We start from the raw sequence: 19,881 nt of genomic DNA on the forward strand, positions 1-19,881 counted from the left end.
AAAGTGGTACCATGTTATATATGGCCAAGGTAAAATATTTCTATAAACTGTCTTGAGTTTTATGTTTTGCATTATTTTAATTAGTTTAAACATGTTGAGTTGTCCTCTGTTGTTAAATTTTTTTGACAAAAAATACTAAGCTATTCTTTGTACGAGAGACAGTCTGTTGAGTTTTGAGATACTGGCAGACCATGCATACTGCAATATTATCATTCTGATCTGATTAAAAGAGAGCCACTCAGTACAGTTTGGAAAAATCAGTTTTTGTAAAGTCATGGAGTTATTGAGGGAGCATTTTCGGGCTATGATTTTCCATGATTTTAAAGTCCGTTTGTCTCAAGAGGAGTGTGTCAAACACCTCAAAATTGTCCGGTTCTAAAGTAACATCCGAGCTTCTGTTTTTAGGTGGTATTCGGAATTTCGAAGGTCCAGAAGACGAGTGCTCGGTATGTCCATATTCTGCCGTCACTCAAGAAAATGTTCATATGATATGATATATGCCCATTCCGTTTCGAGTATGTGCTATGATCCAAAAGAAAAGAGACTGCACTTACTTAATGATTAAGGCTTCCCTAGGGATTGAGTTCGCATTATTGTGAATAGTCTTGCATGACTTTTGAAAAGTCAAGAAAATAGTTTTTTTATGGTTACCTCACAATTTTGACACGAGCAAAAAGCTGAGAGTGTGAAAATTAGCCAGCATACCCTCCAACTGATTAATGATGGTGATGAACGGACTATTTCCAAAACTGTCACAGGTAACGAGACATACATACCATTTTATGACGTTCCAGGTCAAGGAGAGAGTCACATAGGGTGTTCCATCTCCTATAATGGTTAAGAAAATATTCTATGTTGTTTTCTTCAAGAGTATAAGACTAGTGAAGGCTATTAAGCTGGATTGACAAAGGAGTGTTACAGCAAGTTGGTACACTGAACAATGCTTGCCATAAGTTCTTTATGACTATAACAAATTAAGGGTTTAATTTTGTATCATGACAATGCCTCTTCCCACACTGATGCAAAATCTTTTTGAGTTTTTGCACAAAAATTGCATCAAAATTATGGAGCACCTTCCCCTTATTCTCCGAATCTCACTATGTGAGACTTCTGGTTGTTCTTCAATCTGATGAAACATTTGCGCGGTCATCATTTTTCATTTGAAGCCAAAGTTGAATGGAAAATCTGACTTCAAAAGTGCATTGATGCTGGTGGGATCATACATCTAAAAATTTCCAGTGACTCATATCATACGTTAGAGGTTTAGATTAGATAATTAAAAAGTTGTGAAAGAAGCAATTTATTTTTCTTCTGTGTAAAATTTTATTCTTAAATCTCCTCATAATTTTTGAATGGTTGCAAATAGAGTAGAGAATGGTTCTAGACAAACTTTAGAGGGTTGCTTCTTAAAGGTGAGGTGCAATTGTATATTGTTTTTGTTATCTCTTGAGCATTGTAAAGTTATATTTTGCAGACTGGTATAACATTTCATATTATTGAGGTAATTATCAATTCCTGAATAATATATCAAAGTAACACACACACAACCTATGTAATAACCAAATTAACTATATAACTTTAATCATTAAATAATTATAATCGTTTAACTATATTAATCATTAAATTCTGTCTCAAAAATGAAACAGTATGTTGTAAGATGAATTACTTTGGCCAAGCTTCAAAAATAAGTAGCACAGGTATATTACCAAAATTTAAATAAATTACTTTTTACTTAAATGTAATCAAAACCATACTTTGTTAATATGCATTATTTAGTGTATACATGAAATTAATTAAAAGATAATATTAAACTAATGTGCATTATACAGTATGTGTAAGTGGTCATTTACGACAAATACAAAAGTTATATTAGTTTCCATTGATTCACATAGTACACACTAACCATTCTTATAACATTCAATTACAATTCAGAACCCACCATCTAGATGAACATGGATGTGGAAACACTGATCAGCTGGGACACAGAGTTTAGTGCTGACTCAGTGGAGTGGTGTCCAGTAGACATGTTCCAACACGTGTTAGTGTGTGGCACGTACCAACTGGTGGAAGGAGAAGGACAGCCAAGGACCTCTCGACAGGGGCGGCTTCATCTTCTTGCTGTTGTAAAAGAACAGGTAAAAATCTGTTTGTAAAAAATTTTTAATTGGTTAATAATTGTAGGAAGAAGACATAATGAAATATTGGTTAATAACTTTTTGTTAGACATTTAAAGTGATGTGCAACTTGATGGGGATCAAATTTTCAAGTTGAGTCCAAAATTTGGTATTTTCGGTACAGTCGTAATCTTGTGGTACTAATCAAAAAGTTCAGTTTTGTATCCTACAGAGATGTACTTAGTTTGGTTTTTGTACGTGCGGCTGGTTAAAAGTTAATATGGGGTATCCATACTTTTTATTCACTCTCTTTATAAAAACGGTACTTGATAAAAAAAAAATAACATTAATTTTCTTATAAGGCCCTATAACTTACAGTCGAAATTTTTCATAAGGTTTTGTAATATTTGTTTCTTTTAAAGTACAATTACTTGAAATGTTTTTTTTTGTTCTGTTTAGTAATAAATTGTATTTATTTGAATAGCCATACAATACAATGATAAATCGAAGGTGCACATAGTAATCTTTCATCTATTACTGGAAACTTAATTTCCAGGAGATCGTCCTGGCATTTTGTCTAGGGTATTCTAAGATAAACTTATTAATTAAAGTAAAAAGAGTAAGTAGAAAATTATGTTTTTGGTGAGATAATTACCTATAAGTATGTAGTAGAATTTAAAAACAACTTGGACTGTTCTTTGTTAGTGATTCTTGTCAATGGGTTAACATTCCTAGAATCAGCTAAAATTTATCAATTGCGTCTATCTATCAATATTTACTGTAGTTTATGACAACTGCTGGATAAATTCTAACAACCTACAAGTTATAATTATTTAATCGAAACTGGTGTAAAAAGAAACTATATATAAAATTACACCAAGACCAATTGTATTACTTAAATTTAAAAATACAAAAGATTTCCCTTAAAAACTTTGTTTTAGTTCTTTTTATATATTTGAATGTTTCTAAGAAACATTTTTATCTAGTAAGTTTAGAACACTAATCTTAGAAATTTTCTTTAACTCTTGGACATTTTAATTTCCCCACGAAATGTTGTTCTTCCTACACCATTGCTTTTATAGTCCAGGTGTGTGATGTTGAAGCGATGTAGAGAGTTCTCTTGGAGGTTATTTGTCACCAAAAAAATTTTTATATCTCTTCAAACATAGACTCTGATTACAGGAGTCACGTATGGGATAGTGTCAGATTTCAGACCACTAAGATAAGAGGTAAAATGGAGCTTAACTCAATATTAGTATCCATACAACTTTTATACTTAGAATTATAGAAATGTTTAATTTACTTTTTTACATTCTTTTGCACATTATCATAGAGGTAAGAACAAGGGTCATAGAAATACATTGATAAAATTCAGTAGCTACACATTGTCAGTCCATTGATAAAATTCATTAAGTTGGTAAAAAGGATGTTCTTGTAGCCAACATTTCAGACGCCATCCAAACTGCAGCTTGTTGGTCTTCTTTGTGTCATCTGGAAGGGCATTCCATAACTTAGCTCCTGCGTAGGTGGGTTTCCTTTCTGTGGCCGCTGAGAGTTGCCTGCTGTAGTGCACCCCCATGCTGCAATCCCATACCAGAGGTTAGATTCATAGAGGGCGTAAGAGCGATCTTTGCCATTTTCTGTATCACTAATACTTTTTATTCTGCGGATTACATACAATGCTGTGTTGAGCTTGTTACAAAGGCAATCTATGTGACTAGTCCAAGCAAAAAACTGTCATCAATTATTATGCTCAGTTACTTTGAAGTAATTGTTTCCTCCAGACTTGGTAGTCTTCCTGTTGTTTCTTTGTGCCTTCTTAGAACAAGCCGTTTCGTTTTACTCTAATTTATAGCAAGATCATTTCCTTAGCTGTACTTTATTGCAATGTTTAGAGCAGCGTAATGCTGCTATTTCAAGTTGTTCCGGTTTTTTTTTTTTGACCCATGAGGAGGACTGTATCATCAACATACATCAGTGTATGGCTGTGGTTTTGCATGTAGGGAAGTCATTTTGTATATTAAATAAACAAAATGGGCCCTAGTACAAATCCTTGTAGCAACTGGGAGTAATGATCTGTGGCAGTGATTTTTATCTCTTATGTTAGTTCGTTGGTGGTATGGTTTATTTTGACTATTTGTCTTTGTTCTGTTAGGTTTTGTTGTGTTTTTATCCAGTCATATGATTGTTCTTTTACTCCAAGATTTGTCAATTTGTGGCAATTTAAAATGTGTGTATGGCTAAAGCAGTTGAAGGCCTTAAGAGTAGTCAAGCAGGATAGCAGTGCCTTTGTTGCCTTCTTCCAGTTGGTCTGTTAGGAATTGCTGTTAATAAATACTGTTGTTGTCGACCTTCTAGTCTGAAATCCATGTTGCTGAGACATAAGCAGTTTTTGGTTGACAAGTGTTATATAGGGCATCAGCTTAAAAAAAATTCTGTTCCATAACTTTAGAAAAAGTTGAAATCAGTGATATTGACCGGTAGTTAGCTGGTTAGTTGGTGTTTCCTTGTTTGAGCCTCGGATAGACTTTAGATATTTTTAAAGCAGATGGAAAATGTTCCAGAATTGTAGGATTTGTTCATGACATTAACAAAAGGGCCAACTATTTCTTCTTTACATATTTTCAACAGTTTTGTAGAGACTATCAAATCCAGCTAAAGTTTTGGTTTTTAATTATCGGGATTACTTTATCTACCTCTTGTAGGGATATATGTTGTAGTATAAAATTTGGAGTATTAGGATTTGGATTCCTTTGACCACTTGCTTGGTTTTGATATGTTGAATGTTCAGCTAGAATGATAAAAATGTCTTGAAATGTTCTACAATTTTGACTGGGTCACTTATGGACTTCTCCTTAAATATCTAATGCTATGGGTAGGGGCTTATACTCTTTTGGCTTCCTCTCTGAGATTGATGATTTACCATATTGGCCTTTGATTTGTTATCTGTAACTGTTATCTCCGTCAATTATTTCCTGGCATCTCAGATATTTCACCCGAAGGTCATATTCTTTTTTGATTGAGCTGTATTATTTTTGTCGATCTCATTCTCAGTTATATTGTGCAAATCTTGAGCTTCAATGTACTGGTCTCCTCAACTGCATCGCTATAGGGTGGGTCAGTTAGAATTTGCTTATTTCGTTTTGTTTTTTATTCTCATTTTGATATAGGGCATGTCATATCTATTGCATTGGAAAGAATGCTAAAACTGTTGTAAGACTCCTCTGCATTGGTTGAACTGTAGACTGCTGACGTTTTGCTGGTGAAGGAGAGCTTTAGCAAGTTTCTTCTACTTTGTTTCTGCACTCAACAGATGGTGGTGGGAGTAACGGGTTGTCCAAGTTGATGGTACATAGCTGTCCTGTGTGGTATGATATTGCTGTGTTTAGAACCTTAACATAGAGTTGTTCTAGCTGCAGATCAGTGCATGCACAGTCTATGGATGTTCTGGAGGTTGATGTGATTCTAGTATATGGGAGGGCCAATCTCTGGATGTTGTAGCTAGTCAGGATCACTGTCAGTAGAGTGTAGTCATACCTTCCAATGATCCTGATACAACATCCAGACCTGCCTCTAAGTTTCCTTTTTGTCCTGTAAATCCCCTCTAGGTAGAGACTGAACTTGCCAAGATCAATATTAGCAATTTCCATACTGTATTTGTAAGTGTTAATTATTTCAATTTGACATTTCTATGCATCCTTTGTGAATATAGCAACTCCTCCCTTCTGATGGTGTTTTCTGCAATATTCTGCTGTCAGTATGATAATGTTTTCTCTTGTCTGTCTTATTCTATCACAATCACTTCACACACACATCACTTCACTATCACTTGAATCACTAGGTCAGGTTTTAAGATATTGAGAAGGGTGTTCAGGCGATCGGTTTTATTGGCAATTCTGTCTATGTTTTGATATAGGGGATATATATTTTACCTTATCAGGCTTAGGGGTATGTTGTATAATGCTGTTTAGGAATTGATTCCTATTTTTTTTCCGATGCTCTAAAAAAGAAACATGATTTTGCTCTTTGGGAGGAGAATCAGGCTGGTCATCTACTTGTACTTGGATTTGTTGACCACACATAGGTGGCGATGGTAGATGCATGAGGGGCTGAGCATAGGTGGTGAACATGGGTTCAGTATTTACCTATTGAAAGAGTTTACTATAGTTTTTAGTCATGTGTTCAATATAAAACTGTAAGTGGTTATTGTAAAATTCTTTTAGACACTCATCCTCAGCTGCTTTTTTATCGTTTATTGGAGATCCTTGCATTAATTTTACCCTGTTTTTAGCTAAGTTAGCAGGTTGTTGCCCTGGGTTGTTTTGATTTTTTTAGTAGCTATAATTAAAGTATTTATTATACTTTATTATTTTATTGGTATTGTAACATTGCAAAATTTTAAATTTCTTGCTTGAGGATAACAAGACATTTTTTGTATTAAAAATTAAATTAGTTAAGTTGTTATTTATTAAAATTTTAAAATTAATTTTAACTAATGGCCACAACTATAAATGAAATCAATGTTTTTATGTTTGAATCTACATGTGTGCAATGCTAAATGATGAAAATGTTCGTACCATGTTAAGGACTGTGTACTTATTTTCAAAGAAATCACCACAGATACATTGCTTACTGTGACATTTTAATTATATTATATAATTAAATTTTGAAATAGTTCTCAATAAATTTGCATATGCTCCTAAATGTCCATTTGTAAGCACCATTTTCTTGCATTAAAACGTTTTTAAAGAAATCCAATATAAACAAATAATTATCAACTTGTATAAGAAATAAAAAGATAGTTTTGTGTAAATGTGGACACTTTTCTTCATTGGAGCTCAGCTTAACAACCAATTAAAGTATTACAAATTTGTTGTTGAGGTGAAGTGTAATGTAAATGATGTAAATTAAAAAAAAAACTTCTATATTAAACAAATTTACCCATTTATACACACGTGTTTTATCTCATATGTACCAATTTTAGGATTATGTTACTAGTTTTAAATATGAGAGCTGTTCAAAATGTATCTGACCTTCAGTCCTCCTGCTTAAACAAATGAAGCGCTGGTGGCCAAGCTTAGTGGGGATAGTACATTCGATTTTAACCGAGGATTTGAAAATGAGAAGAGTGTCCGCAAAATTTGTTCCAAAGTTACTTACAATGGAGCAAAAACAATTTCGTCTTGAAATTGCACAAGATTTTTTTTTCTCTTAGGACAAGAAGCTTAATAAATTGCACTTGGTCCTGTAAGAACCTTTGTGCTGCTTCCGGAGTGACAGGAATGGGTAAGGTTAGGGAGTAGTGGCCGCCTCCTATCGAGATCCATGAGAAAGAATTAGGGCACTATATCTCAAAGTCATGTCTCCCCGGAAGAAGGGGAGGCCAGCTCTGAACCAGCCTCTCCAGTCAAAGTAGGCAGGGGATGGCATATACCCTTGCTGAGGTTCGCAAGAACCTCTGATAGTTAGGGAACAAACCCCACCAACTCCAACAGTCATCTCCCACAGTAGACTATACCTATTGAATTGCCCATGAACCACAGAATCTCAACATTTGCGGTTAGTGATGTGCCACTCCTGGACATCCATAAGGTTGCCCAGATTTAAGTGACACATTGGTTTTTGCTGTGCCCAGTGGTGGGTTCAACTGGAAGATATAAACCAGCCAGAAGTGATCCCTGCTGGGTATTGCATAAGTCATGCTGGACAGTGTAAACAGTAACCCTGACACCTGATCACAGCATCACACAGTGATCACTGGTTATGAATCCTGAATTAATAGATACGACCCTGGAAACCGTGATTCAATCAATGCAGTGAAAACACATGACATCTCCAAGACCAAAAAAAGCAAGGCAAGTTTGCAGTCAAGTCAAGTTTTCTATGACTCCAGTGGAGTGGTGCGTCATGAGTACGGACCACACAATCAAACCATCACACAAGAATACTATCTTGAGGTTCTTCCTTGCCTACGTGATACTGTACAGTGCAAACAACTGAATCTGTGGGCAACAAAAACCTGGCAGCTCCATCACGACAATGAACCTGCCCACTCTGCATATCTAATTCAGGGTTTTCTCACTAAAAACAACACACCTCTGGTTCGCCAAGCTCTGTGCTCCCCCAACATGGCTCCCTGTGACTTTTGTCTATTTCCTAAGCTGAAAATGCCCCTGAAAGGAACTTGATTTCAAGAAAGAGAAGACATTAAACAGAATATGATGGCCGAGCTTAACAGCATTCCAAAAGATACCTTCCAGAAAGTTTTGAACAGTGGCAGAAGTGTGTGCATCACCAAGGAACCTATTTTGAAGAGGATTAGAAGTTTGTAGCTCTAGTTCAATACATGCATTTTTAATTAACAAAAGTCCAATATTTTTTGAACAGCCCTCAAAAACATTCCATAATTGTTATTGCAATTATTTATTTAAAAAAATAAATTATAGTTGTACAATTCTCTCATTAATATCTTATTCAGTAATATAAGGCTGATAATTTGTATGATTTTATGAATTTTTTTCCCATATTAGATGATAGAGAGGCTAGAATCTCTTGACATGCCTGCAGTGCTGGACTGTAAGTGGGCACCAGAAGTGGTGAGAGGTAGAGTTCTGCTGGCTGTAGCTAATGCTGTAGGAGAAGTTTGCCTCTTTAGGTTGACACAGAACACAGGTATTTATAGTTGCATATTAGCAATAACTCACTCTCTATGTTGAAATCTGATCGATGTTGTACTAACTTTACAAGGTCTACTCAAAAACTATTCAGACTGGTATCACAGATACACATGAGTATGTTTTTATCTCTGCTGGTGTCTTATTTCCACAGATAAGCATTACAGTAAAATTATTGAGCTGTGCAAACTTAAAATGTAAACTCCCTTAAGTGCAAAGTTGGGTGACCCTGTGTTAATTAGTTCTTTGACAGTAGTGCTTTCTATCCATGCACTTAAGAACCAGTTGTAGTAAAATGCCCTTGAGTTTTCCTCCATAAGAATAATTTTAATAGGGATAGAACTTTTTGATCCTGGTGTTATTGCTATGTTTAAAAAACTGTTTGAGGTTAAACATAATTCTTATGGAGAAAAACTCAATGTAATTTCACTACAGCCGGCTCTAAGTTTTCATCATTTTGAGCCTAAGTAATAAATGTGTAGGCAGGATTATGTGGAAAGTTGCAGGTGACAGAACTTCCGAAGAGGTTTGATAATGTTTCAGTAAGATGATAAGAAAACTAATAGTTTTATTTTACTGTGAAAATTTGACCTTGAATATAACTCTATTGGCCGGTCAATAAACTACTACTGTAAATATTTATTATTGGTCACGAAATGATGATCATTACGATAGATCATAATTGCATTAAAGTATTAACGGGCAATTATATAATAATAATTTAGCTCACAGAGTGTAAATTACTAAACAGTTTCTTGACTGAACATCAAATTTAACAGGACCAATATTCCTTTTCCTCATATGACATTTTTCCTTATGACATTTGTTGTTCATGAGAGTCTAACATCAACTAAGTAGGTATGAAGATGTCGAGATCATTAAAAAAAGATAAACTTTTCACTGGTTTACACGTAATAAACAGTTTCAAACCTCCTTCTAGCTGTAGAGACTAATGATTGAAAAAGTATGTGGCATTAAAAGAGAACAATTTGAAGAGTTCTAAGCCAAAATTGAAATCGTTAATTTGGCATCTGATTCTTATTAAAGATACCTGATATATCAGATTATCATACTGTAAATACTGTTAACTGAAAACTACCAATAGGACTACACAGACCATCCTCACTAATTTTTCTTGTATTACCTGTATGTTGAAGAATTTTGGTATAAGATAACAGCCATAAGAATAAATAAAATTCAGGTTAATGTTGGTAGAAAACAGAATAATTGTAATACTTTCCTATTCATGAAAGAATGGTGCCCACCCTGAATATACTTTTTAAGTAACAACATAGAGTTTAGAGTTGTGTAGTGTTTCTAAAATATGATTGAGGAAAAGAAGTTTTTAGAGACAAATGTGATATGTTTCTGGTTGAAAATATTTCAGTGGACAGTCATGTAATGCAGACAGTCTGCAGTGTATGTAACAGAACATACAACACAGTGTCTGAGAGAAGCCCAAGCAATGCTGAACTTTTAAAGTATATGAGTCTATCTGATCAATGGCTGACAGCCTGCATTGCAGGTACGAGAAAATACAACACGGTGTCTGAGAGTAGCTAAGCACTGCTGAGGTTTGAGAGTATATAAGTCTATCTGATCAATGGCTGACAGCGTGCACTACAGGTTGGAGAATATACAACACAGTGTCTGAGAGTAGCTAAGCAATGCTGAACTTTTAAAGTATATGTCTATCTGATGAATGGCTGACAGCCTGCACCATAGGTAGGAGGATATACAACACAGTGTCTGAGAGTAGCTAAGCACTGCTGAGGTTTAAGAGTATATAAGTCTATCTGATCAATGGATGATAGTCTGCACTGTAGGTAGGAGAATATACAACACAGTGTCTGAGAGTAGTTAAGCACTGCTGAAGTTTGAGAGTATATAAGTCTATCTGATCAATGGCTGACAGCGTGCACTACAGGTAGGAAAATATACAACACAGTGTCTGAGAGTAGCTAAGCACTGCTGAAGTTTGAGAGTATATAAGTCTATCTGATCAATGGCTGACAGCGTGCACTACAGGTAGGAAAATATACAACACAGTGTCTGAGAGTAGCTAAGCACTGCTGAAGTTTGAGAGTATATAAGTCTATCTGATCAATGGCTGACAGCGTGCACTACAGGTAGGAAAATATACAACACAGTGTCTGAGAGTAGCTAAGCACTGCTGAAGTTTGAGAGTATATAAGTCTATCTGATCAATGGCTGACAGCGTGCACTACAGGTAGGAAAATATACAACACAGTGTCTGAGAGTAGCTAAGCACTGCTGAAGTTTGAGAGTATATAAGTCTATCTGATCAATGGCTGACAGCGTGCACTACAGGTAGGAAAAATATACAACACAGTGTCTGAGAGTAGCTAAGCACTGCTGAAGTTTGAGAGTATATAAGTCTATCTGATCAATGGCTGACAGCCTGCACTGCAGGTACGAGAAAATACAACACGGTGTCTGAGAGTAGCTAAGCACTGCTGAGGTTTGAGAGTATATAAGTCTATCTGATCAATGGCTGACAGCGTGCACTACAGGTTGGAGAATATACAACACAGTGTCTGAGAGTAGCTAAGCAATGCTGAACTTTTTAAAGTATATGTCTATCTGATGAATGGCTGACAGCCTGCACCATAGGTAGGAGGATATACAACACAGTGTCTGAGAGTAGCTAAGCACTGCTGAGGTTTGAGAGTATATAAGTCTATCTGATCAATGGATGATAGTCTGCACTGTAGGTAGGAGAATATACAACACGGTGTCTGAGAGTAGCTAAGCACTGCTGAGGTTTGAGAGTATATAAGTCTATCTGATCAATGGCTGACAGCGTGCACTACAGGTTGGAGAATATACAACACAGTGTCTGAGAGTAGCTAAGCAATGCTGAACTTTTAAAGTATATAAGTCTATCTGATCAATGGCTGACAGCGTGCACTACAGGTAGGAAAATATACAACACAGTGTCTGAGAGTAGCTAAGCACTGCTGAAGTTTGAGAGTATATAAGTCTATCTGATCAATGGCTGACAGCGTGCACTACAGGTAGGAAAATATACAACACAGTGTCTGAGAGTAGCTAAGCACTGCTGAAGTTTGAGAGTATATAAGTCTATCTGATCAATGGCTGACAGCGTGCACTACAGGTAGGAAAATATACAACACAGTGTCTGAGAGTAGCTAAGCACTGCTGAAGTTTGAGAGTATATAAGTCTATCTGATCAATGGCTGACAGCGTGCACTACAGGTAGGAAAATATACAACACAGTGTCTGAGAGTAGCTAAGCACTGCTGAAGTTTGAGAGTATATAAGTCTATCTGATCAATGGCTGACAGCCTGCACTGCAGGTACGAGAATATACAACACAGTGTCTGAGAGTAGCTAAGCACTGCTGAGGTTTGAGGAGTATATAAGTCTATATGATCAACGGCTGACAGCGTGCACTACAGGTAGGAAAATATACAACACAGTGTCTGAGCAGGGGCGGTTCCAGGGCTGATTTTCAGGGGGGGGGCTATCTTGTTTTTATGTAGCTCATTGGTCATTGAAAAGTCCTCTTTTATGCTGTATTGCTGTAACCACAATTTTAATTCACAGAGAAATTTTCGCTACGTCAAAGTCCTTGTAAATCAAGAAAAACTTGAAAAATGTTTAATTCTAACATTTTAAAATTGTAATTTTAAGCAATTTAAAGTCAAAGAGGTTTAATATTCTAACGTAAATTGGATGGTTACAGAGAAACTGCTACTGTTTACTGAAAACAAGTTTATTGTGTACAAGATGGCTTTTAAAACAAATACTGGTTCAAAATACAAAACTTATAACACAAACTCAAGCCTTCTTGCACCTTTCTTTGCAAATCGTTCTATTATTTTATCTGTTGTCCACTTGAAGATGGCTGTGAACGTGAAGCATGCAAAGGCCCGTGAGACGTGTTTCTCCCATTCTTGATCTCAGCCAAGTCTTTACTCTTCTTAAAGTGGAGAAAGTCCTTTCTGCCGAAGCCACACTGACTGGAAATAAAATAATAAAAATCACTCATGGAACTGAAATAGTTATTATAAAATATAGACTACATACTAATTTTAATGAATTTACTTATTTTGTGTTCATGAATGAAAAAATTACTATTACTTGCTTGTGTGTTACATTTATATTTATTTAAGTTAAACTTGGAAAACAATTTTATTCTTAGGTTAGTTCTTATAGTATACTCTTCAGGTAATACAGTACCCATTCTGTGTGCTTTTCCATTTAAACCCACATATCTAAAGTATGTAAAGTCACCCAGCCAGCCCATACCTATATGACTAATTTTATTTATTAATTTACGTACCTGGAAGTGTGGCCAAGATTTTGAGAACATCATGGATAATTGGGAATATATATTTGGGTCACAGGAGTCTAACACTTTCAATATATCTTCAGGGAGTTTTACATTTTGCTCTTTCTCCTTCTTCATCTTCCAGTGATTTTTCCACAGGTCCACTTCACCTTCAAACTGAATTTCATTACTTAGGGTATCTCCATCACCGATAATAGGTGCAAACTGTTCAAAACCTTTTTTTAAATTGACAATGAGACCATTTTTTTCTCTGGCATCCTCAACTATATTGGTGGGAATTATTCCTCGTAGGCCAAAACATTCCAGTGAGCTATAACTTAACCTGGATGTTAAGTCAGCACAAACATTATCAAGAAGAGGTATATAAATAGATCGTCTGTAGTACTCTTCTACGTCTCCTGGGTGATTTGATCTCTTAGTTTGACTGCCCGTAACGTCTTGGTAACTTCAATTCAACATCCAGCTCCTCTGCTAGCGCTTTGGTTTCAAAAAATATTTGTTTGAATATATCATCACATTTAATCCTTCTTTCTTTTAATGTTGCCATGGTGTTGGTGACTGCGGTAGATGCCCGGTCAAGTGATGGTGTTTGTAGAAGTCGACTGAGCAGCAATGAGACTTTTAGAACGTCAATCAATGACATCATTGATATTAAAAACTCAGTCGTGCATAAAAGAGTTGAGCAAAGTCGCTGCAACTGACGAAGTTGTGCGATCTTGCCATGACGAGATAGATGTGAGTGCTTCAATTATCTGACGAATCCCAGATCTGAACTGAATTACTCCTTCATGTCGCTCTACCCATCTAGTTTCACACAAACTACTTAACTGACGCCCTAGTGTTAATTTTAAAACTTGATTTCTCTTGGCCGACACATTGAAAAAACGACACTACTGATTTCATTATCCCTACTGTATTTCGGATACAAGCAATATTTACAGAAGTTGAAAGAGAGTTGTTCAAGGCGTGATTTAAACACGGACATCTACATGCATGTTTTGCAACCTTTTGTATTTCAGATACTGCACCTGCTGCTTCAGACGACATTACACTACAACTGTCTTCCAATTCCTACACAGTTGTTCAGATCTAAGGATAAATCATGAAGTAATTTAACAACAATCTTTCCTAGAGCCTCTCCACTTAAACGTTGCTCACTATGCACATCTTGATCTGGACTGATGGATTTTATGTTTTCATAAGCATCAATAAATTTAACAAAATCTTCCCGAATTTTATTGTTGTGTACATATCTTAAGTTCAAAGACAGTTGTTCGACATGTGAAATATCTGTCGTCTTGTCAAAAATCACCGAATAATACTTTGCGTTTCGGACTTGATTTAATATTGTTTCCGTTATCTCTTCACCGCAGCATGTGATCAATTGGTTTTGAGTGGTATTACCAATATAGGTTGCTCTTGAAGACACTGCGGCTAAGTGCCGTTTTAGTGTCTCATCTCCTAAAGAGATTTTTTGAATCTTAACAGTTCTCTAAAATTCCCCTCGTTACTCGGACCAGCCTCTTCATCCAGTCGTCCATCATCTCGATGACCTCTTAAAGGATATATTTTGTCTGCCTAAGAATACGATTGATTCTATTATTGGGCGTAAACCTCTCTCTATTTTCTTGTAACCTGCTGTAGTCGTTGAGAGTTTACTTGGTTGTCAATGGATTTGTCCGGATTGTGATAACTTTGAAGGAAGTCTAGACCAGCCTGCACGCATATTTTATGATAAGCCGTGTTTTCATGTGTTTGTATGAAGCCGTCTTTACCCAATAGCTTGGCATATGAAGTTAAGGGTTGGGTTACAAGGTTCTGAGCTAACATCCCTTTATTGTGCCCACACTTTTTATCGGAAAACAAAACGCAGAACTTACAAAATAACCCCTTTTTAACGTCAGAAAAAAACTAGCCAATTTCTTTGTTCCAGGTGTTGATGACCTAAAGTAACGTTTTACTTCCTTGCCATTTTTAGTGTGAATTGAATGTGGGAATTCATATGATTTGGGCGGTGTCCAATGTCGTTCTAACAATTGACACTTTGTAAATTCATCTGTCTTTTTATTCACAAAAAGCCCTATGTCATTGGCACAATTACCATCTCTACCTAATTCTAGGGATGTATTTTGGTTTTCATTGTGCTCTTCAGTGTTCACAATAGTGGTGTTGTTAGATGCAGCATCGGTAAGAGAAATTGATAAAGTATTTATGCATGAGTCAGGATCAGGTTGTGATGAAGATGTATTAGTCTTTTTTACACGTGGTTCATTGTCATCTGTTATTTTCTCAACTTTTTGAAAATATGAAACTAATTAATTGATTTTGGATTCGGTCGTTTTCGATTATTTTGAGATGCCTGAAACAATTAGGAAGTTATTAATTATCATTTAAAAAATTAAGGTTGAGTATTTATTTTAAAGCCAAGCGCCTGTCTCGTGATTTTGTTATTTGTTTATAGTTCCTTTCCTAACCTAGACAAGACCGTATTATGCTTCCAAATAGTTACCGGTACGTATTCACTAATTAGTTATTATATTTTACCTTTAAACATAGAAAAGTCTTAATAAAATTGTACTTATACTTGAGATGAGAGATGGTCCCGACTCCCGACGGGATTCGAACTGGGCCACTTCATGATAGGTATTCCAAAAAGCTACTGCTTATTTAGCAACGCCACGGAATACATATATTGAAACATTGTGCAAAAATAAATTCCACGATAATGAATTGTCAAAAATATAGGTCTGAATGAAGATGCTCATTCCACAAAATTGAATAATATATCCATATTAATTTACATAAATTTAAAATAATGTTAAAGGGCCCAAAAGAATATAGTTTTAGAAAAAAGTCGAAATGTAGATGAAAATTTGTTTTCATTTTGGCGTTATTTGTTGAATGCTGTTTTTGTCAAATACAAGAACAAATTCTGAATCTTTTTTATCTTATAGTCAGGTTGTTTCCAAGGGGTATTAAATACTTGAAAATAAACACATAGTGGCGCGCGATTTCTGGCGTCTTTCCGTTTTTTAGTCATTTAAATTCAATTTTTAAAAGAAATAAATATGTGATTATGTGCACCTATTTCTTTTACAAAGAAGAAGTATATGAATATCGTGCACTCATACATGAGCATAAAATAAATGCATAAATATTAATTACTTTTGAGTTTGTTTTCCTCGTTTAATGTAAATGCAATACCGGTACTACTTTGTAAATACACTATTTAGGCCTATAGTCTACACAATTACACATAAAAAGTATAGCCTATAACATTTGTCTGTGTTCGTACTTACCATTTTTTTAGAACTGCAGATTAAACTAAACATTAAACAAACCAGTGGAGGCAACGAATACAGAAAAACACAACACTATAAGTCTACAAGTCGGCGGATGAGTACAGACTACGTGATAAGCGACGAGCGTGGTCCGTGAGTCACTACAATAACAAGATGACGGTTGAGAGGGGCGCGGCTGCACTGTTGCCGGATTTCTTTGTGTTCTCAAGGCGCCAACTAGATGCGAGTGCCTTTTGACCACTGAAACTGATTGTTAACTTAATACTATTTAAAAATAAATACTTTCTGTTTGACTCGTTTTTATACTAAAATAATTATTGTTAATTGATATGTACGAGTATTGGGATTCAATTTTTGTTAGAACTTATAGATTATAGAAAATATTACACTAAGCTTTCCTAGTATTTCGGGGGGGGCCATGGCCCCCATGGCCCCTTCCCTGAAATCGCCCCTGTGTCTGAGAGTAGCTAAGCACTGCTGAAGTTTGAGAGTATATAAGTCTATCTGATCAATGGCTGACAGCGTGCACTACAGGTAGGAAAATATACAACACAGTGTCTGAGAGTAGCTAAGCACTGCTGAAGTTTGAGAGTATATAAGTCTATCTGATCAATGGCTGACAGCGTGCACTACAGGTAGGAAAATATACAACACAGTGTCTGAGAGTAGCTAAGCACTGCTGAAGTTTGAGAGTATATAAGTCTATCCGATCAATGGCTGACAGCGTGCACTACAGGTAGGAAAATATACAACACAGTGTCTGAGAGTAGCTAAGCACTGCTGAAGTTTGAGAGTATATAAGTCTATCTGATCAATGGCTGACAGCGTGCACTACAGGTAGGAAAATATACAACACAGTGTCTGAGAGTAGCTAAGCACTGCTGAAGTTTGAGAGTATATAAGTCTATCTGATCAATGGCTGACAGCGTGCACTACAGGTAGGAAAATATACAACACAGTGTCTGAGAGTAGCTAAGCACTGCTGAAGTTTGAGAGTATATAAGTCTATCTGATCAACGGCTGACAGCGTGCACTACAGGTAGGAAAAATATACAACACAGTGTCTGAGAGTAGCTAAGCACTGCTGCTGAGGTTTGAGAGTATATAAGTCTATCTGATCAATGGCTGACAGCCTGCACTGCAGGTACGAGAATATACAACACAGTGTCTGAGAGTAGCTAAGCACTGCTGAGGTTTGAGAGTATATAATTCTATCTGATCAATGGCTGACAGCCTGCACTGCAGGTACGAAAATATACAACACAGTGTCTGAGAGTAACCCGAGCACTGCTGAGTCTATCTGATCAATGGCTGACAGCGTGCACTATAGGTAGGAAAATATACAACACAGTGTCTGAGAGTAACTAAGCACTGCTGAAGTTTGAGAGTATATAAGTCTATCTGATCAATGGCTGACAGCGTGCACTACAGGTAGGAAAATATACAACACAGTGTCTGAGAGTAGCTAAGCACTGCTGAAGTTTGAGAGTATATAAGTCTATCCGATCAATGGCTGACAGCGTGCACTACAGGTAGGAAAATGTACAACACAGTGTCTGAGAGTAGCTAAGCACTGCTGAAGTTTGAGAGTATATAAGTCTATCTGATCAATGGCTGACAGCGTGCACTACAGGTAGGAAAATATACAAACACAGTGTCTGAGAGTAGCTAAGCACTGCTGAAGTTTGAGAGTATATAAGTCTATCTGATCAATGGCTGACAGCGTGCACTACAGGTAGGAAAATATACAACACAGTGTCTGAGAGTAGCTAAGCACTGCTGAAGTTTGAGAGTATATAAGTCTATCTGATCAACGGCTGACAGCGTGCACTACAGGTAGGAAAATATACAACACAGTGTCTGAGAGTAGCTAAGCACTGCTGAGGTTTGAGAGTATATAAGTCTATCTGATCAATGGCTGACAGCCTGCACTGCAGGTACAAGAATATACAACACAGTGTCTGAGAGTAGCTAAGCACTGCTGAGGTTTGAGAGTATATAATTCTATCTGATCAATGGCTGACAGCCTGCACTGCAGGTACGAAAATATACAACACAGTGTCTGAGAGTAACCCGAGCACTGCTGAGTCATGTATCTGATCAATGGCTGGACAGCGTGCACTATAGGTAGGAAAATATACAACACAGTGTCTGAGAGTAACTAAGCACTGCTGAAGTTTGAGAGTATATAAGTCTATCTGATCAATGGCTGACAGCGTGCACTACAGGTAGGAAAATATACAACACTGTGTCTGAGAGTAGCTAATAAGCACTGCTGAGGTTTGAAATTATATCAGTCTATCTGATCAATGGCTGACAGCGTGTAATACATGTAGGAAAATATACAACACAGTGTCTGGGAGTAACCCGAGCACTGCTGAGGTTTGAGAGTAAATGATTCTGTCCGATCTCTCAATGTTTGCGATCAATCAATCCATTTGTTGCTTGTTACTAAACTTTTATATTACAAAACAAATTAGGTTAAAATTTTAAAAGCTAAAAATCCAAAATATTAAAAAAATTAAACTAAATAAAGTCATTTTGTTTTATCATTCTGTACAGTACTTTAAATTGAGTACAACTGCATCTGCACTGTGGTTTTGTGTTATAATTTGTCTCATACTCTATTTGAATATATAAAAAATATATTATTAGGGTGAATCTATTTTAATTAGAGCTGCATGGATAACTTTTTAAGTCAACTTAAAAATAATGGAAGTTCTCACTCAGTTGGAAGAATACTTAATATATCTCCCATTATCCCACTACCTCTGTTACTGATCATAACTGCTTATCTAAATATTTTTACTTTAACATGTGACTGGAAGTATGATAAAAAATAAAAATACATGTCACTAATTTCCCATTGGTTATATGTGGAACACAGATGATCAGAGTTGTTTTTCTGCTTCGGTGGTGTTATTGAATACTTATCGATTATTTAAGAAGCTAGTCTTTAATTTACTGAACCATTGAGAGTGACTATAAAGTATATTGTCTCTTGTACACTTGTGCAGACTGTTTCCTTCTTACCAATCCTAGTTTTTTGTCACTAGATTCTGTTTTCTTATAGAGCTAGAGATTCCCAGAGAAAGACTGGTGCATGAAACGAAGATGGTTTCTGCCAAAGCGCGAAGACAGCCAAGAACTGTTGGCCTTGTCACTGGATTGGTCAACTGCTGGAGGAGATGTGAAGATTGGAGTTAGTGATTCACAAGGGTGCATTTCAGTGCTGAGACTCGATGATTTGGGTTAGTTAAGTTTTTTATCAGATAAATAAGAATTCACAAAATGGGCCTTTTGTGTATGACCCAAGGCAGAACTATTCTGTATCAGGTTAGTGTTTGATTGTTACGGGTGGAGTCCTTCCCCCAGGAGTGTACAGTTCTAGATGGTCTGCTAATACAACCTATATTGGGCACAGTACAAACCGATGGGTCTCTTACATTTGA

General features: G+C 36.2%; 1 protein-coding gene across 1 annotated transcript; it reads left to right on the forward strand.

Moving 5' to 3' along the window:
- Window positions 1-1,896: 1,896 nt before the first annotated feature.
- On the forward strand, window positions 1,897-19,631 carry LOC124374100 (diphthine methyltransferase-like; the record flags this gene model as incomplete). Its single annotated transcript, XM_046832397.1, has 3 exons — window positions 1,897-2,135; window positions 8,645-8,786; window positions 19,503-19,631. Coding segments are annotated over exons 1-3 (460 nt in total), but the record flags the coding sequence as incomplete, so codon positions are not given.
- Window positions 19,632-19,881: the final 250 nt, after the last annotated feature.

This window comes from Homalodisca vitripennis, unplaced genomic scaffold (genome assembly GCF_021130785.1).
Source record: "Homalodisca vitripennis isolate AUS2020 unplaced genomic scaffold, UT_GWSS_2.1 ScUCBcl_7287;HRSCAF=14903, whole genome shotgun sequence".
Taxonomy (NCBI): domain Eukaryota; kingdom Metazoa; phylum Arthropoda; class Insecta; order Hemiptera; family Cicadellidae; genus Homalodisca; species Homalodisca vitripennis.